The following is a 23419-nucleotide window of genomic DNA, read 5'->3' as shown; positions in this document are numbered from 1 at the left end:
GGCAGCGAACTCCTCCCACGCGGGTCACTCGTACACTTTAGCCAATCAGATTTGAGCCTGTCGATCGGCCAATCATAACCCACTGTGGGCGTGCCTACCTTGCATTACGTCATCTGCGCCAGTCCTTAATGCCAGTTACGATTCAGCTGTTGATCGTCTCATTTAAGGTAACTAGCCTAGTAAAGATGTATTGTTTTATATTGCATGCTTAATTAAAATTCGGAAGTAAAATCGGTCGTTTAGACACACTCGTTAACGTGACCAGTGTAACCCAGCAGCTGTTTAGTTCAGAATGTATTATGTTTTAATATTTATCGATTGTTATGTTTATTTAATAAAGAATCATTCACGTGGATACCACACCACATTAAGATATTAAGATCTGTCAGAGCAAGTCCTGCGATGGCACGCATTCATGATGACGATGTAATAACATGCACACATTGTAAACCATACATTTCATTTAAGTTTGTTTATCCTGCAGCCTGCAGATACTATTTATTTCAGATTTGTGATGATGTACAAGTAGCTGCTGAGACACCCATGACCCGGCTGCTCCTAATTCAACCTCTGCCACAAATTATGAGGTGATGTGAATCTAGAAGTTTCATCTGGAACTGTAACTCTTTCAAAGCAGTCATGCTGCAACCCATCCCAGCCCAACCCAACCCAACCCAACCCAACCCAACCCATGTGTATTGTAATCTCAAAGATTTTTACATCACAACTCAACATAAGATCAAACTTGGTAAATCATAGTAATGTAATATGAAAAAAGTAAATGAATGTTGATTACATTAAGAAATGAATGCATAAAGGTAAAGTGCATAAAAGAGATAAAGATTAATGTGAATGAAGAGGTCTGTAACTGTCATTTAGATGTTGTTCGTAAGTGTTTAAATCCTGAAAAATACAAGGAAAATGATTAATGTGTTTTAATTAAACACTACATCCAGTTGCACAAATGGTTAGTACAAACACACTATTATTCATACACTGAGTTCTATTCATAATTACATAAAGCTATGATAATAAAGGCAGGGTCAGTGCTAAGTGGGAGCTAGACTGGGCAGTGGCCACCCAGCGTTGCCAAACAAAAAAATGGCAACGAACAGAATTCTTTCTTCATTTTGGCCAATATACAGGACATTGTGGCTAACACAAGACAGCTGCATCTTTGGCAACACTATCTGTTTTCATAGCAGCCGCTGGCTTACAGTGGTCACGTTAACGAGTGTCTAAACGACCAAATTGACCTTTACATATTTTTTAAGCATGCAAGATAAAACAATACACCTTTACTAGGCTAGTTACCTTAAATGAAACGATCAACAGCTGAATCGTAACTGGAACTATGGACTCGCACTGATGACGTAACGTGAGGTAGGAACGCCCACAGCGGGTTATGATTGGTCGATCGACAGGCTCAAATCTGATTGGCTAAAAAGTACGAGTGACCAGGGTGAGGAGTTCGCTGCCAGGAAGGTCTCAAAAACACACACGTACACAAGTCTAAAAAATATACAGGCAAAAAAGGCTAAATTGAATTAGAGAGCTCTGCAATTACATTCTTACTAGTAATAATTCAGTTAGAGAGCTCTACAATTCAGCGATTACACTCATTTCCCTTTCTAAATCCCGCCTGCAGTGATGCACTTCAAAATAATTAATAGCATTTTCGTTGTGTTAGAATGACCGTAAAACTGATATGACAGCTTGGATATGTTTTGTTTTTGAAAAATAATATTTAATCACTAGATTAATTTAAATATTTATAGTCTTGAAATACTTAAAAGCAAAGAAGACACACAAATTTCCTCTCTGAAAAAGCTAATGTTGGTAAAAATGTCTGGTAATTTAAAGTTTACCAGACAAAATTTCATATCATTTTGGTGTTTATTATGCACTGTAACATGCATGCAAATTTTTGAGGTACATATACAGGCTAATTAATAGGCAAGTTGACACTCTTGATAAAATGTGTTTAAAATTTCTTTATTTTTTATTTCTATTTTTTTTATTTTTGGTCAAACATTGGGAAAGAAATAAATTTGCGATATTATGTTTAATCAATAAGCTTAATTAGGAGATATATTTTGATGAGTATGCAATTGTCCTGAAATCGTGGCTGGTTTTGTCCTGTCTAAAACCGCCAGTAGGTGGCAGCCCAACCCTGTCCTAAATGAAAGATTCATTTAAATCACAGATTCATGCAAGTACGAAATATGTTGCTCTGAGATGCGCAGCAGTTCTGTTCCAGCATTGTTGTATTTGTTTTGGTGAAACACAGCAAAAACGGACAATATTGTGTTCAAAATGTAACTCATCTATGCTATATTAATTTCTTGTTTGTTGAACTGTAAAAAAAAAAAGCCTACCACATTCAAGATCAAGCTCATGAGCTGAAATTTGAAAAACCGCACTTTTGTTTGCGTGATAATGCTAAATCGGAGCCCACAAGCTACCAATACCTCAGAGACAGACCAGCTTTTTATTTAAAAAATGCAAGAATAGCTTACAAGCAACACATCACATTGAAGAACAATACAATTGACGTTCAAGGTGTTTATTATGATAACAATATTATATTGCGCAATAATAAAAACAAAAACAACAATAAAAACATTAAAAATTAAATTAAATTAAATTAAACTAAACTAAAATGTTTTACGAGATAAGATTGTCCGATTTTGTTTCTCTTTAATGTGATGTGTTGTTTGTATGCTATTCTTGGATTTTTTTTTTTTTTTTTTTAAATAAAAAGCTGGTCTGTCTCTGAAGTATTGTGCATACACAGCTTATGCGCTCATTTAAATCATAAAATGTGCGTTGGAATATCATGACAACATTTTTCCTTGTTTCGTCATACCCGATTAATGATCGGAAACTGTGTTTAATATGTTTTGATTAAACATCTGTGATGAATTGTTCATTAATAAATCACAACCATCCCCTGCTATGGGCATTACCATTCATACAGGCTACAGCGGAAGTTATTTTACTCAACTATTCGACGCTTCCAGGTTACGAACGCGGACCATGAAAAATGCCAATTATGATATTAGTCCTAGCCTAAAATCTTTTCTGTAGGTGAATTCACCTTTAAAAATAATACAGTAGGATATACAGATTACCTTTTATTTCGATAGGACAGTATGAGTTTGGGGGAAGGGTGTGAGTTTGGAAGCGTCCACGAGTCCAAAGGCGAACTCAGGACACCCGTAATGCAAGGGCGTTATATATCAATGGACTTTTATGAAAATGCATGAGGCACAATTATCATAATAAGGTCGTGTTGAATAGAGAGCTCTACAATAGCGATTCTTACTAGTAAGAAATACAGTTAGAGAGCTCTCTAACACAATTCTTACTAGTAACAATTGAATTAGAGAGCTCTGTAACTGAATTAGAGAGCTCTGCAATTGAATTCTTAATAGTAAAAATTAGGTTAGAGAGCTCTCTAATTCAAATTTTACTAGTAAGAATTAAAGTTAGAGAGCTCTTTAATGCAATGTGTACTAGTAACAACTGAATTGGGGTGTTTTCACACCTGCTTCATTTAGTTCCGTTTAGTTCCGTACTAGAGTACGCACCAAAAGCGGACCAAAGAAGCGTACCGAGACCTCCTTGAAGAGGTGGTCTCGGTACGCTTTCAAACAAACACTGGAGCGGTTCGGTTGTAGTGAGAAAGCAATCCGATCCAATGGACCAACGAACCAGGCTTTATCACACTGTTTAATGGGTAATTACAGTTCTATGAACAGCAGTAGCTTTGTGGTTTTGCTAATACCGCTCAAAATGAACCTGTGTCTGTCTGCGCCATTTAAAATAAAAACGCGCCTTTTAGTAGGTGTGTTTTAAAAATGTTTTCCTGACGGATCCTGGACTCCTGCTCAAAATTATAAATTAATATAATGATACCTAAAAAAAAAAAAAAAAAAAAAAAAAAAAAAATGCAACAATAAGCCCGCAAAGCTGTTGTTGTTCCATCCTGACAGATGAAAGCTGACAGCTGAGCGGAATCCCAGAAAAAAAAACGTGGAACTTTGACCAATGAGAGGACATTTTAGTCCAAAGTAACTTGTATTAACACATTTGGGCCGTTTAAAAACTTTTACTGTGTGAAAGCGAACGGCACCATGAATAAAAAGCAACATTGTATTAATTTTACCCCCTGTTTCGGAAAAAGCAATTGATCTACAGGTGTGAAAGCACCCTCTGCAATCGCATTCTTACTAGTGACATTTGAAATAGATAGCTCTACAACTGAATTCTTACTAGTAAGATTTACAATTAGAGAGCTCTTTAATGCAATTATTACTAGTAAGAATTCCATTTAGAGAACGCTCTAATTCAATTGTTACTAGTAAGAACTGATTTAGATTTCTTTAATTTAATTACAGAGCTCTGCAATTAAACATATCTTTAATGTGTTTTTTTACTAGTTAAAACTAAATTATAGATCTCTGTAATTGAATTTTTACTAGTAAAAATTTAATTAGAGAGCTCTCTATTCGGAATTGTTACTAGTAAAAATGTAATTGAGGAACTCTCTAATTGGAATTATTACTAGTAAAAAAATGATTTAGAGAGCTCTTTAATTGGAATTGTTACTAGTAAAAATTGATTTAGAGAGCTCTTTAATTGGAATTGTTACTAGTAAAAATTGATTTAGAGAGCTCTTTAATTGGAATTGTTACTAGTAAAAATTGATTTAGAGAGCTCTCTAACTGGAATTGTTACTAGTACGAATTCAACTGTAGAGCTCTCTAATTGTAATTGTAGAGCTCTGTAATTAAAAATGAATGGCAGTCAATGGAGACATATGACTAGTAAAAATTCATTTGTAGCTCTCTAATTGGCATTGTTACTACTAATAATTGAATTAGAGAGCTCTCCAATTTAATTATTATTAGTAAAACTGCAATTACAACAGGTAACACTTAGCATATTTTAAGCTAAATGGCTTGCCATAGACAACTGAAATAGAGAGATCTATATAACTGAATTATTAATAGTAAGAATTACAATTAGAGAGCTCTTTAATGCAATTATTACTAGTAAAAACTGAATTAGAGAGCTCTTTAATTCAGTTAGAGAGCTCTCTAATTCAATTATTATTAGTAAAAATGCAATTATGACGAGTAACACTTAGAATATTTTATACTAAAACGGCTTGCCATAGTGTAATTGCATTCTTTCTAGTAAAATGTAGTTGTAGAGCTCTACAATAATGACTTTTACTAGTAAGAATTGCATTGTAGAGCTCTCTATTTAACACTACCTTATTATGATAATTGCGCCTCATGCATATTCATAACATGGGTGAATGCCTGTCCTGATAATGTTTTAAATAAAAAAATAATCAAAGCACGGCCTCTCTCGTGTTCTGTGTTTGATTGCTTCGGACTCTGCGCATCAAGCCTCATCTCACTGTTAAATACAGACTGATCAGCGGCTCAAAACTTCCAACCGCTGCATACAAAAGTCATCTTAGAGATCTGCACAGGACGGATTTTTTAGTCCCGCTCCCTTAAAGCTGACATCTCAGTTCGTCGCGATTTCATAAAGCTCTTATAACACAATGCATATATGCACAATGAATCTTCCACAATGTCTACACTTCCTGTGTTGTAATGAGAGGATTCACGAGCACGTAACATTCAGCACTGTACAAGAACTTATAAGCGGTGAGTGGATTCCAACTTAAACACCTCTGATTGACCAATGCGTTCCAGAAATCAGCAGATGGCTTCATTGCTCAAGCTGCAAACACGTGTTTTAAATCGATACTGCCTATTCTTGCGCCTGTTAATCATTTTTATGTTATATTAGTTGTTTTTGTGCAATAGATTATTTTTTTTATGTTTAGATATTTCTATTTTGAGGTACTTGCGAACCATTTTATTGTCCAGCACCCGCACTCGCACTCGCACTCGTCCGTCAAGTTTTGTCCCGCGCCGCACTCTGTTGCGTCGTGTCCCGCGGTGCTCCCACAGGAGTGTAGGTCTCTACTTCATCTCTTGGCTGCATAAAACAAACCGTCGCGCTAACGTAAAGCTAAAGACGATCAGAGTAATAGTAACAAACGTGCGCGGGCCTAATGTATGACACTCTTGTTTATCAGAGTCGTACATTAGGTCCGCTATTGATTCACAAACTATTCACGCTTTCGGGGCTCTGATCCCTAGTACAAAAGAGGGAAACTGAAGATATGTGCCATTAAAGTTAGGAGCCAGTTTTTTAGTTTCCTCATAACTGAGAAACTTGTAGCCGAACTACAAGTTTAACTGATGTAAGTTGAGAATCATGAGTCGCGACTAGCGAGGATATGGGGCTTAAACCCAAAAACGTACTTATTCTATCCACTAAAATAATAATATAAATAAAATGAAAGAATATAAATTCTTTGATTATTTTAATATAGCTCAGACAAAATCATGATTGGCTCTCGTCTCCCCGAGCCCCCTCTAAACTACGCCTATGCTCAGTGGTGTTTATGCACATCAGCATCAACAGATTTAGAATATATTTGCTGTATTTTTCATTTGTATGTTTTATTTTATAATGGATACAAACAGTAGATATGTCAGTTCAGTTCAGATGGACAGGTTTAGTGAGTGGTCTTTTGGCATCTCCCTGTTGTCCTGTTTGGCAGGTTCACTTACTTAAGAAAACGTACTCTGAAGTTGTAAAGAATGTCTGAAATAAAGAATTCAGGAGCTTTAAATCTGTATGTGTTTATATATGTTAAAAAGTTAGAGTTGAGCAGAGGGCTTTCTTTTAAGTTATGGGGGGCCTTGCAAAATTGACCGGAAAAGGAGGTGGGCCTCGGCAATAAAAAAAGGTTGAGAACCCCTGAACTAGATGATTATAAAATCCTAACCCTACAGCGCATTGTAAATAACGGGAAATAAATGATCCGTAAGATTTCAAAACGGCTAGGCTCAGTGCAAGTAGTCCATCCCACACCCCTCCCCACAATTCGCTTATACTGTCCTATTGATTAAAAAATATAAAACGATTATGCTTTAAACAGTTAAATATTACCTTAAAATATTAGTAGGTAATCTATATAGCCTACTGTAAGTAATTTTTGAAGGTGAATTTACGTACAGAAAAGATTTTAAGATAGGACTAATATCATAATTGTTGACACTGAGCACGTCACTCACTTCGCCAAAAAATAAATAAATAATAAATAAATAAAAAACAGGTCTTGAGAGTCCAAACGCGCTTACTGCATGATGATAAACCTTTTGGAATGCAGACAGAACGCCCCTATAATTCAAGTTATGAGGGCAAATTTGTTCTTTAATATTTATAACATATGTTTAAATATTTATAACATCTGATAGTTAAGCAATATCACACAAGCAATATAGTGCCGTTTTCCAAATATCAGCTTATGAGCTTGATCGTGAATATGGTAGGCTATTGTTTTGTTTTTTTTTTTGTTTTTTTTTTTACAGTTCAACAAACAAGAAATTAATTTAGGCTAATGAGTTACATTTTGGACACAATATTGTCCGTTTTTGTTTCACCAACACAAATAGAACAAAGCTGGAACAGGACTGTTGCGTGACTTAAAACAACATGTTTCGTACTTGCATGAATCTGTGTTTTAAATGAACCATTCGACAGGGTTGAGCTGTGTCATGAATCTGGTCGGTGACCTGCGATCCGCTCACCACCAGATGTCGCTCTCGCCCTGTCTTTACACACAGACTGTTGCACTACACCCCGGACTACATCTCCCATCATCCAGCGCGCTGATTGAGTCAGCACCTGTGGCCAATCAGGCGCACTATAAAAGCCCCGGTCTTTCCCCATGCTACTCAAGGAGTATTGTGATTATGATTGTTGTTATTATTGTATTGTTTCGAGTTCCCTAGTTCCTCGTGTATAGCTTTCTCGACTGGCCATTTCGTCTCGTCTGTCTCGCCGCCTGCCTTCTGAACTCTCGCTCGTTTCACGGATTATTCCCTGGTCTTTCCCTTAACGGATTACGTTTGCCACGGATCGACCCACGCCTGTTACTCGGACTATCCTCACGTCTTGCCTTCGTTATACCTGCCTGCTATTGTTGTCTACTCTGCCTGTACAATCATGTCTCTGTCTCCTCCATTGAATAAAAGCTTGCGAATGGATCCGCTCGCCTTATGTCTCACTCACAACGTTACAGGCTGCCACTTACTGGCGGTTTTAGACAGGACAAAACCAGCCATGATTCCAGGACAATTGCAACCCGCCAGTCATGCTAGAAACATGCTAGCAACCTGCTAATCATGCTAGAAACATGCTAGTAACATACAAATCATGTTAGAAACATGCTAGTAACTTGGTAATCATGCTAGTAATGTGCTAATCATTCTAGAAACATGCTAGCAACATGCTAACAACTTGTTAAAACATGCTAGCAACATGCTAATCATGCTAGAAACAGACTAGCAACATGCTAACTACTTGCTAATGGTAATGTTGCTAGTTTTAGAATCATACTAACATGTTATCTATCTATCTATCTATCTATCTATCTGATAGACTGCTCTCAAACTTTAACCTTTTAAAACTACTTTCAACTTCAAACTATTTCAGACTGAAAACTATCCAAACTTAAAACTTTATAAAAGTTCTTAAACTTTTAAACTTTCATAAACTTTCTGGTCTGGCTTTCTCAAGCCAACTTAAAGTTTGTCTTGACAAACTTTTTTATCCAGTTTTATGTTTGAAGTATTATAGTTTTATTGAAAAATCAGGGGACCCCCTCTGATATTTGAGATACACTTGAGATAATAGCATTTTAAATAAACAAACAGCCAAATAAATGAATAAAAGTATTATCTTTATAGGTGGCTCTCTGGAATAGTCCATTACTGGTCAATTCGGACTGGTCATACCTGATCAAGAGTGCTATTTTCACTGCGCACAAGTTTTTCGTTTCATTATTCGGACAGTATGGATCGCAGTCAACTACTTCTTGTGCTCTGTGAGTATTTTCTCTGTATGTATTGCATGGAGGTTAATTAATGTAAATGATCGGGGGATTTATTGTTTCTGACTTATACAAGCAATAATATAGCAATTATATATTGCTAGCAATAATATATTGCTTATATAGCAATAACGCAACTATAAAAATGCAATAAATACCAAAAGACATAGTCGATATAGCACAAAAACATCAAATAACCAAAAAAAAGTGATTAGAATTTGAAAGCGATCGCGAATTTGGAACGCAAAAGTAAAAGAGATAGAAAATGCGCTCTTTTGTGATCAAAGCATAGGCGAAGGGTGAATCAACTCCAGGGTAAGGCTAAAAACAGCCAGATCTATTGACTACAAACATCATAAACTCATCTTTTTAGGAAAGAACCAGACATGGGTGTCTTGTAGGCTAATAAAATATTTTTATTGGCACGGAATTTGTATTTAACGTGATTACAATTTAATAAAAATATTAGAAATTGATCATTATAATAACGTTTCATTTCCATGGTTATTCAAACAGTGAATAAATTATATACAGAAACCAACATTATTAACTTTGATCTATCGCCAGTTTAGCACTCTTAATATATATATATATATATATATATATATATCGTTATAATCACTAAAGCTACACTGTGAAATTAATCTCCTACGTACTTTGCATGCACATCTGCGCGTTGTTATGATGAGAGAATTCAAGAGTTGCGTGCACTCAACAAAACTGATAAGTTTCAGCAATGACTCATCTAAACGCCTCTGATTGGCCATAACATTCCTAAGCTCAACAGAATCGTGTGTGATTGGTTATAATGAGCAACACCGTACGAACGCCTAAAAAGAATTACGGTGCAACATGAGTAGACCTTAATTTAATGCCGCAGTCGACACTTTCTATTAATTTTCACTTTGTTAGCAACAGAAGTAATAGATTTAATTTGTTTGTGCAGGGGCATTATTTTTTCAGTTTATTGGCATTTATTGGCATTTTTTTAAATAAACAGTTCTGTAAACAGTTCTCTGTCGTGATGATGTAATCTATAAAATATCAAACAGATTTTTCACAAACTGTCTTTATGCTAGTTAAACTTTATAATTCAGAATCTGTAAGCTTGTAGTTTCCTTAGAGCTTCCCAAATCGTAAAGCCTTTTGATCAATTTGTGTATTAATTTTTTCCACATTTATTTTCTTAAAAAAAAAAAAAAAAAAAATCATCTACATCTACCCAAGCAGATGCTGTTAATTAACAAATGATTAAAGAATAAGATATTTGTTCACATTTCGAGTATTTCTCTTTGCTTTAATTTTAGTGCTGTTTGCAAACATCCACTCTGGACACACTGAAGGTGAGTGACTTTAAATGCGTTTCCATCTCCCATTATGTGAATTTAACTTATGCATAAAACTGAAATATCCCATAAAACATTCGCGAATAAGCACAGTTCCATTCAACAAGTAAAAGAAAACAAAGTTGTCACTTCCTGATAAAATGGCTCTATATTTCACTAGGAAAAGTAGGAGGAGCCACTGAATATAATAATTTTCATAATAAATTATTTGCGCCTGAGAGCGAGCAGACGAAACACAAATGCGATCATTGCTGTCGGAAGCGGATGCCTGCTGTTTGGGAACGCAGAGAGTTCTAGAAGGAAATTATACAGAATATGCACGTGTAACGAGATGTGACGGTCCAGTCAGGTTTTGCCGTCCCATAGTACAAAGTCACATATTTGTCAGCATCTAAAATCAAGATCCTCAAACTGATCTCAAAATGAAGACAGCGTCGAATTTTTAACAGTTTTTGTTTCTCAAAACATGAAAATGAAAACATTTTATTTAATTATTTTTAATATATATATATATATACACACACACACACACACATGTTTGTTTTTGTGAATTGTGGGGACTTTCCATAGACTTCTATAGATTTTGTACTGACCAAACGATATTGTCTATCCCCTAACCCAACCCTAACCCTAAACCTAGCCCTCACAGAAAACATGTTTGCATCGTTACACTTTCAGATAAACATCATTTACTATTTTTAATCATTTTTTAACATTGTGGGGACCGCAGGCCGGTCCCCACAATGTCAAAAATTTCAGGTTTTACTATCATTGTGGGGACATTTGGTCCCCACTATGTAGCAAAAACAAGTACACACACACACACACACACACACACACACACTGCTCTCCAAAAGTTTGGAAACACCCCTGGCAAAGTGTGGTTTTGGACGATATCAGCATAAATCCTTATCATTTTTTTGGTGCAAATACTTTAAAGTAACTTAATATTATCATTGAAGACCAGAAAAAAATAATTTTCATTTTGATTACATAATAATGGCAATATACATGTCAAAGTATGCCCCTTTGCCAGCTGTGATGCCTGTTTACTGGTTTAAACATGGCCCAGGTATATTTATTTATTTTGTCCAAAACCCCATATCTATCTATCTATCAATTTATTTATTTATTTATTTATTTTATTTTATTTTTTGCATCCATTACCAGATTACACACTAACAAAGTAGTCATGATGTATCTCAGCAATGATTTTTTTCCCTGTTGAAATAAACCACTGTATGTCTGCACAGTATTAGTAAGGATGTCCGGTGACCAGACAAAAATGAAATACACTTGACTTGCATTAATACTGATGCAACTCATTATATTTTAATGGTACTATAAGTGAATAATAAATGTGGTATTGAACAGCTTTAAATATGTTAGGTTTTCTTTAAGATTTGCTTAAGATGAACTTTAAACTACTTGCAATACATTTTAATATATTTACTTGTTAAATGGAACCACTTAAAGTATCTTTAGTGTAATTTAATTGTACTTTACATTTCATTGAAAATACACTTTTTATATACACTTTTAAGTGCAGTTAGAATATATTTCAAGCTTCAGTTTAATATTAAGAACATTTTCAATAGCATGCCAGATTAAATGTATTAGCAGTACACTACAAGAGCCACCATTGTTTTGTTGTTGTTGTTGTTGTTTTCAGTATTCAGAATGGTATATTAAAAAGTGCAAAACTCATTAAATAAAAATGAAGCACAAACACACTTTCACATCTAGAAATCTTTAATGTACTATATAGTTGTATATGTTACAATTAATTCTATGTTATACCTGCATTTCTGGAAAGTACACTATGAATATTCCATCACTGAATAAAAATGAATCACAATGCAGTTTTTTGGAAAATTTACTGAAAAACAAAACACAGAAGTAAATTGTATTTTTACAACCTCAGGTTAAGCCTGCAAATTGCTGAACCAAACAAAGAAACAGAACATTTAAAATGTCACCATCTTTTAAGTGGAGGATCACTTTTCTTTGAGCATGGCTTATTGCACTTTCTGCATCTGAGGGCTTGCTGTACTATGCAGACATTGTGGTATTTGAAAACTGCTTCATCACAGGGTCTGTCAAAGGGCAAAATGATTCATCAGTGTTTTTGAATAACGTTTCGTATTATAATCAGCATAAATATGCATATATGCATATATAAAGAATTCAGATTTGTTGAGATGGTGATTTGGTGGGTTTTTGTTAAATGTGAGCCAAAATCATCACCATTAAAAGAACCAAAGACTTAACTTAAGTCTGTGTGCACTGAATTTATTTAATACACAATTTTAATTTGAATTACTGAAATAAATGAACTTTTCCACAACATTCTAATTTATTGAGATGCACCTGTATGTAACATTGGACACAAGGTTAGAAGAGGCCCAACAGTCCCAAAGTCACTCATATTGTTATTTGAAGAAATAAACCAAGCTGTGTGCATTACAGGCTATGTTCTATGTTGATAATTGTGGTTCCCCTTCAGTCGTACTCTACGACGTTATGTCAATACTGACTTATTTGGGGGTCCTACTTGGGAGCCCAATCACCTCCGAGCTTAAGAAGAAAAGGCCAACGAAATTGGCGAGTGGAATCTGCATGCAAAGCCACTCCCCCGTACATACGCATATATAAGATGGCGGCATGCATCCACTCATTCCAATTTTTGCTTCGGAGCCGATCGTTTTGTGAGCTGCTTCTACAAGAAGAAAGAAAAAACCTTCATTGCTGCTGGAGTTTCTCAGCTGTGTGGAACATCCCTTCTTTGCATTCCAGTGGAGAGATCGCCTTGCTGCACTAACAGATAAGTGCTGCGGTCCTCCCCTGGGCAATCCAGCCTAAAAGAGCAATTTCCTACAGCATACACGATCGTTGAGAGTGTCTTTGTCAAGACGCATCTCTGATCGTGTGCTTTTAGGGAGCGATAGTTTCCTTATTTTCTCATGACAGTCACAATCGCTGTCTCACAGGTCTGGGATGTAAACAAATGCATGTTGAGATGGTGTTTGTGAATGGGTTGCGCCCACGCTGCATGGGCATGCCCATCATTACACTCGGTCACAGCTTACATTAATATGTAAGCCGCCTTTGCGTTCTACCCTTTCTAGTTTCGCGGGTCGCTTGACTCCCGAGGCTGCATTGGCTGGAAGCATGGGAGACCTGAGGATTATAGTCAGGATTGCTCCGCCGGGTCCAGCTCCTCTCAGCGTATTACCGTTGAGTTTCTAATTGTTGATGCCGGTTCATCCTAGTATGAGCCTTGTGTCTCGTTTAGTGCTCATGAGGAACTTAAGATGTCTATCGCCGCATCAGTAGAGGGTCTATCTTCTTCTGACACTGCTGAGCAGCTCCCCGTTGTGGCGGTTGCACAGCCGGAGTCCGAGGCCATGTTCCCCCGGGCAGCTTTGACCACCAGGCGGGAGGTTAGGTTCCCCGCATTCCCCTGGGTGTTCATGGTCTGATGATTGTTTTCCGGCATCAGACGCGGCTCTTGCTGTGCTCTTCCCTGGTGCCTTTTCTCCCGGAGGTTCATGAAGAGCTCAGCTAAGTGTTCGGCTCTCCCCCCGCCACGTCCCTCGTGGGTGGGGGTGGCTTGAGAACACGTTGTGCCCATAGAAGGGCCACGTTTTTCGTCTGCCTGTCGCCGAAGGTGCCCCCGGGTGGCCCCAGCAGGACTTGCTTGTTGAGATGGCCACACCTAGGGGGTGGCAGTCTGCCATTTGGGTTGTCTTGCATGAAGCGGGGCTTCCTGAAAACAGACTACCCGGCGATTAGAGGATAGCTCAGGGAATACCTTGGGAAAAACAGGGGCTTTCTCCACCGCTGCTGCCTCTGACCTACGGGTCAGTAGGTACCCATCCTTTCAATAAAAGAGCAATTTTCTCTATGTCCTTTGAGTTTCTTAAAACATGTTGGGTTTGTTTGTGAGTGACGCATGTCTTCCTCACACCCAAGCTCAACACATAGTCTTGCCGTCTAACTGAAGGATGCAGGATGCGTCGCTCCCTCGCACTCTAGTTGCTACAACACGGGATCGTGGATCAGTTAAGCGGTGCCTTAGCAGCCTGGCTCTACTTTGGTACTCTTGCTTTCCGGGTTGAGCCATCCTCAAAAAAAAAAAAAAAAAAAAAAAAAAAAGCTGGTTGCTCCACCGCAGGGGTGTTTGTACCGTTCCTATAATCCCTATTTAATGCAGGCAGCAGCTCGGTTACTAATTCTACCTAGCCTGTCTTCTGGTCAATTTGGTCGGTCCTTACATCTGAGAAGAGCGGTAGGCTTCACCCCTTCCTGGTTCTTAAGTTCCGAATCAGTCCCTTCTTCAGGCTACCATTCGGATAGCTGAAACAGAAACACGTTTATGATCTTCAGCACCAGGGCTGAGTTACAGTATTGACCTGAACGACGTGTGCTGTTATACCCTGATTGCCCTGTCCCAGCTTGTTTTTCGGTCTGCTTCAGAGGTCAGACGTATCAGTACAGGACTCCCCTCGGCTTCCCTGCTTTTCGGAGTGATTTGCTTCCCTGCTTTTTACAAACTTGCGGGGGGTCCTCCTGGATCCTCAACTATCTCTACCACTGGAGTATGAATACTTCACTCGTGAGGTTAATTGGCGAATACAGGAACTTGGTGCCTTCACACCTCAGCCATATATCAGACTTCGGGTCAACTGAAAGAAGGGTGAGCTCTTAAAAAAAAAGAGAGAGAAACAGAGCTTTCTCTTTTCTCAGTATGGAGTTGGATCCGGTCAAGACATGTCAGCTGAAAGAGTTGGTGCTGAACTGCCTGATTCTTTTCAGGCACAGGACAGCGGCCCCTCTAAGCTTTCCAGAGGCTCCTGAGGCATATGGCAGCCGTAGCCACGGTTTGGCCGCTCGACTGTTCCATGTGAGATCGCTTCAGCACTAACTACACAACCGGATCCTGAGATGGGCATGGCACCATGGCACACTTCGGGTTGCGTCCCCTCAGTGTTGCCACCTTCTCAGCCACTGATCAGACCCTGTGTTTCCTACGGGCAGCTGTGCTTTTGGGCCAGGTGTCGAGACACAAGGCAGTCATCTCGGATGCCTCCAAAATGAGCTGGGGTGCCATCTGGGAAAGGACCTCGACTGCTGCGACATTAGTCGCTTCGAGTTGCTAACAGTGCTACAGATGCTGCAGGACAAGCGCACGCTAGTCCATAGGACACCATAGCCACGATAGCGTACACCTTCCCCTGAGATTGTCTATGCTTCCGTCACATGTTGCAACTCGCCTGCCATCTCCTCCTTTGGAGTCTATGCAGCTCATATAGCTGCATGCAGTTCACTTTTCGGAGAGTTAAGTTGCGCAAAAAAAAAAAAAAGCTTGTTCCTGTCCTGTCCAAAAACTCGGCAGGCACACTCTGACACACAGCTGGACCCGGGGTCTACAAACAGGAGTAAGCTTCCCTGCACAGACTCTGTGCTAGATCGGAGAGGACGAGGAGCAGGTTCTCTGGTGCGTCTTACTGGCCCACCCAAACCTGACACTCATTCTCCTCACGACAGCCCCTCCCGGAAAGGTTCTCCTGAAGAAGAACCTCCTTCTCAGGATGGGCACAGTCTGGCACCTGCATCCTGATCTGTGGACCTGTACATCTGGTTTCTGGATGGGATGCGGTAAGACCTCACTGGCCTTCTCAGGCCGTGGTAGACATTATCACTCAGGCTAGAGCCCACTCTATGAGGCAGGCATATGCTCTGAGGTGAGGTCTTTCCGTTGCATGGTGCTCCACTCGCCGAGTGGACCTCCTGAGATGTTCGGTCAGAGTTGTGCTTCCCTTCTTGCAGTTGGAGCAAAGGATGTTCCCTCCACTGTAATTTTCATTGCGGCCATCTCAGCATATCAAAAAAAAAAAAAAATGATGCAGTGGATGGTCATCTCTAGGGAGGCATCACCTGACCGACAGGTTCCTGAAGGGTGCAGGGGATTGTGGCATTTTCCAGAGGGACCCCAAAAACGTCAGTATTGACGTAACGTGGTAGAGTACGACTGAAGGGGAACGTCTCAGTTACAACTGTAACCCTCGTTCCCTGAAGGAGGGAACAGAGACGTTACGTCCTCCTGCCACAATCCTGAACTGCGCTGAATGCCGGGATGTGTCTCGGCTCCTCAGCATAAACCCGAATGAGTGGATGCATGCCACCATCTTATATACCTGTATGTACGGGGGAGTGGCTTGGCATACAAATTCCACTCGCCAATTTTATTGGCCTTTTCTTCTTAAGCTCGGAGGTGATTGGGCTCCCAAGTAGGACCCCAAATACGTCAGTACTGACGTAACGTCTCCGTTCCCTCCTTCAGGGAACGAGGGTTACAGTTGTATTTTTATTTCCCATTATTGTGTCTGTCTATATACAGATATACACAATATACAGCAAGTATTTATCAAATAATTATCTGCTCTGAGAAAACACTAATAATGATTCATAAGACATGTAAGTGACTACAACAGCAATAATACACATCAGTCTCATCTGATTTACCATGTGTGATTTACAAACAGCACATTATATTCACTGTGAATTGTTGTTATTTTACAGAAAGACCAAAAGCCAAAGTGACCATTAAACCTGATCAATATGTATTCAGAGGAGAAACAGTCATTCTCAGATGTGACATTGATGGTGAAGGAGTCACTAGTTGGCAGTACAGCTGGTATAAAGATGGTTCAGTCAGTGTTTTTAGTGATCAAGAACACACATTTTGGTTTGTCAGTATGTCTGACGCAGGTAAATACTCCTGTTATGGAGCAGAGAGAGGAGGATCACACAGGTCACACATCAGTGATGCAGTTACACTGACAGTATCAGGTGAGTTTGATCATCTCTTCATAAACACACACACAATTAAAATGTTATTACTAAGTGATTTCTCTATTTCAGATAGAGCCAGAGCAGTTTTAAGTGTTTCTCCACAGAAGTGGTTGACTGAAGGAGATCCAGTGACTCTGATCTGTGAGGTTTACGGCTCCTCTAGAGGCTGGACATTCAGCTGGTACACTCTAACTGTTTCATCAGGTAAGATATAACGCTTTTTGTGGTAAAATTAACTGTTCAAATGTAAAATAAGATTGAATAAGACGGTCAGCCTGATTGCATTGGATTACTCCATCCAGCTGTAGTGTGCATTTTCAGTGTTGCTTTAGTGTCATCAAACAAAATGGCTGGTTGGTATGCTCAAACAGATCAATGTTTTGATAGCACCCGGTATGTATTATTCTTCTGTGGGAAATAAACATGGCTAATTTGTTGTCTTTGCTTGTAGGCTGCGAAAAAAAAAAATTATGGACATTTCTGTTATCTTAACCTAACCTTAAACAAAGTGTAAAATTCCAAATGCAGGTAAAACACCTGTAAAAAAAAAATAAATAAATAAATATAAAAAATGCCTTCATATTAATACAATACATTGTGCCCTGTTATTTTGACACGGTGTAATACAATATATTAACATTCATAATGTTTATATCACCTTAAAGGTCAGGTATTAACATTTAAGTGACAGCTGCATTCTCACTTTTTACAGACAACAGATACTTTTATAAGCTGCTCTCATACAGCAGCAGAGGAGCTGGAGGAAACTACACTGTCAGTTCTGCTGCTCTAAAACACACAGGAGTTTATGTGTGCAGAGCAGAGAGAGGAAAACCAGCCTATGAAACATTCTGCAGCAACAGACAGTTAATATGGGTCACTGGTGAGTTTAAACTGAACTTAAACAATTAGTTTATTTTTAAAAAAGAGAATTTTAATGCTCATATTTGAGATATATTTTCTTTCTTAGATTATTCTTTTCCAGTCTTCAATCTGATAATCAGTCCCAACAGAACTCAACACTTCTCACGTGTCTCCCTCTCTCTGAGTTGTGAGGACCAGAGTAAATCTAGTAGATGGAGAGTGAGAAGATACACAGACAGTTTGTGGAAGCTGGATGATTGTTCATCATCATACTCGAAACCACAAAAATGTACAGAATCTACATGTACAATCAGCTCCACCAGCATACAGGACACTGGAGTGTACTGGTGTGAGTCTAAATCTGGAGAGTACAGTCATCCTGTTAATATCACTGTACACTGTGAGTCTGTATTATGGTTATTATTAATTTCACTGACACTTCATGATCAAAGAATAAAGCAGGTTAGTTTTGAGTCTTTCTGAAGTGAACCAGCAGGCAACCACTTAGTTATGACCAAGCAACAACTGTAGTAACACACTGAAAATCACTTGGACACCAGTGGATCAGCAACATTAAATATCTAAATATCTACTGACCAAAATTATAAACGCAACACTTTTGTTTTTGCCCCTATTTTTCATGAATTGAACTCAAAGATCGAAGACTTTTTCTATGTACACAAAAGGCTATTTTTCTCAAGTAATGTTCACAAATCTGTCTAAATCTGTGTTAGTGAGAACTTCTCCTTTGCCAAGATAATCCATCCACCTCACAGGTGTGGCATATCAAGATGCTGACTAGACAGCATAATTATTGCACAAGTGTGCCTTAGGCTGGCCACAATAAAAGGCCCCTCTAAAATGTGCAGCATCTTCACCTGCAAGATCGTCTGAGACCAGCCACCCAGACCAGCTGCTGCAACAATCGGTTTGCATAACCAAAGAATTTCTGCACAAACTGTCAGAAACCGTCTCAGGGAAGCTCATCTGCATGCTCGTTGTCCTCATCAGGGTTTCGATCTGACTGCAGTTTGTCGTCGTAACCGACTTAAGTGGGCAAATGCTCACATTCGATGGCATCTGGCACTTTGTCTTTGAGTTCAGCTCATGAAAAACTGAGGCAAAAACAAAAGTATTGCGTTTATAATTTTGGTCAGACTATGTCACAATTATACTTTTTACTATTATTCCTCTGTTTCTGTAGATGGTGTGATTCTGGAGAGTCCTGTTCATCCTGTGACTGAAGGAGATACTCTGACTCTGCGCTGTTTATATCAGCGTTCAACCCCACCAAACATTAGAGCTGATTTCTATAAAGATGAATCACTCATCCAGAGTCAAACTACAGAGATGATCATCTCTACTGTCTCAAAGTCACATGAGGGTTTCTACTACTGCAAACACCCAGAGAGAGGAGAGTCACCCAAGAGCTGGATCTCAGTCACAGGTGAGCCAATTTTTCACAAAAAGAGATATTTTGAAGAATGTTTCAGCTGTTGTGGCATATATAACGAAAGTCAAACGGGGTCCAAAACACAGACCCAGTTCACACAGGGGCAGTTGAAATGCATCAAAGGTTTCTATTCACTCATAACTGCAATGGCCAATCAGAGGTGTTTACGTTCATCTGAAATCCTCTTAATACTACTCAAATTGCCAGAATGACTGAATTCAGCAACTTAAATAGTAGATTTTTACAAAGTACACATGGTAGCTTCTAAGGTTGTAACGAGAGCTTTCACAAGAGTGCAAAATAGATGGAGATGCACCTGTGGCATTGCCGAGGGCTAGGATGTCAGGCCGATAATCTCCTCAAGCGCAGTGGGCCAGGGAAAACTAGCCATCACTCCTCCTGCCCTGGACTACAGAGAGGAACGCATGCAGCCACTGGACTGCAAGAAAGGGTGTGGACCTCTCCTTTCTGAATACTGTCCTTCGTTTATGATTTTCCAGCTCAACGAGGACACCAGATCCCCCATTTATTTTGAACACTCATTCGCCTTTGGACAATTTATCCCCCATTTAGGACATTTTATGTTTATTTTCTGTTCAGTAAAGGCCTCTCTGAACACTAACGCCACACCCACTGCATCTGTCATTTGCTCCTCCTGCCACACTGTATATATTTCATTAACAATTTGAATGAAACCTTTGTTTTTCAAATAAATAAATACAATTAGATAAATTGTAACAGGGAGTGAGAGAGAACAGCAAAACTTTGCAGGTCTTAATGCTGTAATGTTGGTATCATAATAACACTAATTTGTTATAAAATGTCAGCAAAATATTCATGATATCATGATATTGATTCTAGAACTGGGCCTGAGAAAACAACACTGTACTGGGTTGAACTATACTTTTAAAATTGTGACACCCAATAAGTAACCATTTATCTTAATTATTGTAGCAGGTCTTTCTGCACCCTGTCTGACTGTTAAGCCACAGAGTTCATTGTTCACTGGAGACTCAGTTACTCTGAGATGTGAGGTGAATCAGTCATGGGATGCATGGGAGTTTATGTGGAGAAAAGACTCAAACACTGAATTTACTGAAGCTGCAAATAAAACACTGGATTCAGTGAAAGTCTCTGATGGAGGAGAGTACAGGTGCAGAGCACGAAGAGGAGGACATTACACATATTACAGTAAACCAGTAACAGTGGCAATATATGGTAAGTATTTTTTCTCACATAATGATCTTCTCTGAGAACACAATAAAAATGATTAATTTAACACAGAATCAGTGAATATTGCAGCCCTAGAGAACAACACTTCAGTCTCATCTGTTTGTGTTTTACATGTGTGTTTTACAGTCAAGTAACTGTCATGCAGAAAAAACAGCACAGTTTAATATTTTTATTAGGGGTTCAAGCACAAAAGGTGCTAAAACTAGATTATATTTGTACTGTTTTGCCAGTTATTCTTTTTCTGCCTTAAAAATGTATAAGTAAAAGTGTTACGACCCTTCATAAGTTGTTAACCGTCCAGGGACTGGGAAGGGGAACATCAGACCGGTTCGGACCATTACCAGCCTTACACCCATAGGCGGAGTTTGACTTTTATGCGTGGGGGGGCACCTACTGGCAGCAGCAGATTTGTATTATTATTATTATTATTATTATTATTATTATTTTTTATAGGCCTATGTTCTATATTCATATATTTATGTAACACCGGTTACGGCACTTGCCCACCGCGGCACCGACCACCACCACTTTTTGAATTTTTTTTTTTGTTTGTTTGTTTTTTATAGTAATAAAATATGATTTAGTTCAGTGGAGAACAGACACTACAAATAAAACTGAACGCGGCTGCTCAATGCAGAGTGCAGAACGACAGTCGCATCGCATCGCAGATCAGATTTTATTTTTACAGCCTGCAGGGTGACAAGCTGACCGACAAGAAGAGTGAGGTCAGGCGAGACAGACAAGACGATGGTGAAAGTTTTGGTGAAAGTTTTTATTTTGAAAGCCTGTTGACTTTTGCTGTTTATCTATGGTGGTTTTCCAACTTTTTTGACCATTTTTCTTATTCGTTTTGCTAATAAACGTCCTACGTTTCTTATAGCTATTTATTTGGTTCCACGGTGTTTACCGATTTTCAGTTTTGTATACTAGGCTATTTAAAATGTATGCAGGCCTAGCCTAAGTTATTTGTTATTTTATATTAAGCATATAGCATGGTGTAAGCTATTTTTATTCGTTTTGTTAATAAAAGTTCCATAACTAATTTATAGGCTAAGTGAGTTTAACGTTGTATTTTGTTGTTGCTTGTTGTTGTTCGGAGCCAGTTTCCTACTTTCCTCATAACTGAGAAACTTGTTTTTGTTCAGTGCCCCCGTGCGAGGATGAGAGTAACCAAAAACCGGAGACTAAATCAAACCAAAAAAAGAAAAATAATTATTTACAAAGAAAGGAAAATAAATCTGTTCACAAAGAAAAAGAAAAAAAAAAAAAAAAAACACAGGCCAATATACTTGGAGAACTGGGGAGGATGAAATCTGAAAATCTGGATCGTGTCAAAGAAAAGAGAGCAACAAAACCAAAAGAAAACTTACTAACCCATCTAATCCTAAGTTAAAATAAAGAAAAATATCACGTCCGAGACGTCCTAACTCAACTACACTAATAAACTAATCTACTGCTAATAAACGTTCTACGTTTCTTATATTTATTTGGTTCCACAGTGTTTACAGATTTTGTGTACTGGGCTATTTAAAATCTAAGCAGGCCTAGCCTAAGTTATTTGTTATTTTATATTATATATAGCATGGCATATAGCATGGTGTAAGCTATTTTTGTTCGTTTTGTTAATAAAAGTTCCATGAGTTTAACGTTGTATTTTGTTGTTGCTTGAATAGGATTCAAGCATTTGACGCCGAATCGCCGCTAATTAAGTAAAAGTGAAATGTGCACTAAGCATTTACAAGCTATTTAAAAGCGAAGGAAGCGAATGAAAAGAGGGAAGACATGTGCCATTTAACTTCGGAGTCAGTTTCCTACTTTCCTCATAACTGAGAAACTGGTTTTCTACCGCAGTAAAGATAGTTTGCGGTTTGATATTCGGATTTCTTTTGGCTATAAATACACAACGCGCTGTCACAAACATGCAAATAATCCCGAATGTGGTTCTCCATGATTTGTGAATTCTGGTGATGATGTGCCTTTTGGCCGAAATTTTATTTTATTTTTTCGACTCTTAATTTTATAATGCTTATAGCTCCGAAAGTTGGAAACTTAGCAGACTGAAACCAGTGTCATCTTAACCAGCTTGATCTGTGAATTTTGTCACAGTAAAGCTCTTGTCCGTAACCCCCTTGGTAAGTCCGCTATAGTAAGGAATGTGAAAAATATGCGCTCTTCATGTTTAACGTATTTTGCCATTAAACACGCAGACTGCTCAAATACAAAAACATTGTTTTTAAGTCAAACTCGATTTGTGAAAACTTTCACAATCGCTATTTATTGCGTAACAGTGTTCCTAATGCTCTGCTCTCTTTTTCTTCTATCAGTATTGGTCAGCTGACCCTTCCCTGAGTCATATTAATCACTATTGGTCAGCTGACCCTTTCCTGGGTCACTAACATCACTATTCTGATCTGTGAAAATGTTCACAGGTCAGTACTGGTCAGCTGGCCCTTCCCTGAGTCATGTAAATCACTATTCTGATCTGTGAAAACTTTCACAGTTCAGTATTGGTCAGCTGACCCTTCCCTGGGTCACTATCATCACTATTCTGATCTGTGAAAACTTTCACAGTTCAGTACTGGTCCGCTGACCCTTCCTAGAGTCATGTAAATCACTATTCTGATCTGTAAAAAAACTTTCACAGTTCAGTATTGGTCAGCTGACCCTTTC

At 38.4% G+C, this 23419-nt stretch overlaps 1 protein-coding gene across 8 annotated transcripts in view; it reads left to right on the top strand.

Moving 5' to 3' along the window:
* The window catches only part of LOC127160739 (basement membrane-specific heparan sulfate proteoglycan core protein-like), a 54194-nt gene that overhangs the window by 10253 nt on the left and 20522 nt on the right, over positions 1 to 23419 (top strand). For 5 of the 8 annotated variants that reach the window (XM_051103397.1, XM_051103396.1, XM_051103392.1 and 2 more), the window contains exons 2-9: positions 8853 to 8989; positions 10303 to 10338; positions 16927 to 17196; positions 17269 to 17403; positions 17912 to 18082; positions 18170 to 18463; positions 19268 to 19510; positions 20471 to 20734. In XM_051103397.1, coding sequence (XP_050959354.1) covers positions 8959 to 8989; positions 10303 to 10338; positions 16927 to 17196; positions 17269 to 17403; positions 17912 to 18082; positions 18170 to 18463; positions 19268 to 19510; positions 20471 to 20734 — 1444 coding nt within the window. In that variant the 5' untranslated portion in view covers positions 8853 to 8958. Of the gene's footprint in view, positions 1 to 8852; positions 8990 to 10302; positions 10339 to 16926; positions 17197 to 17268; positions 17404 to 17911; positions 18083 to 18169; positions 18464 to 19267; positions 19511 to 20470; positions 20735 to 23419 lie in introns of those variants that run through there. The other 3 variants (XM_051103391.1, XM_051103394.1, XM_051103395.1) reach the window with 3 other exon arrangements.

This window comes from Labeo rohita, unplaced genomic scaffold (assembly GCF_022985175.1).
Source record: "Labeo rohita strain BAU-BD-2019 unplaced genomic scaffold, IGBB_LRoh.1.0 scaffold_447, whole genome shotgun sequence".
Classification (NCBI taxonomy): Eukaryota; Metazoa; Chordata; class Actinopteri; order Cypriniformes; family Cyprinidae; genus Labeo; species Labeo rohita.
Note: the sequence above shows the minus strand (reverse complement) of the source record. Positions and strands in the feature narration are given on the sequence as shown.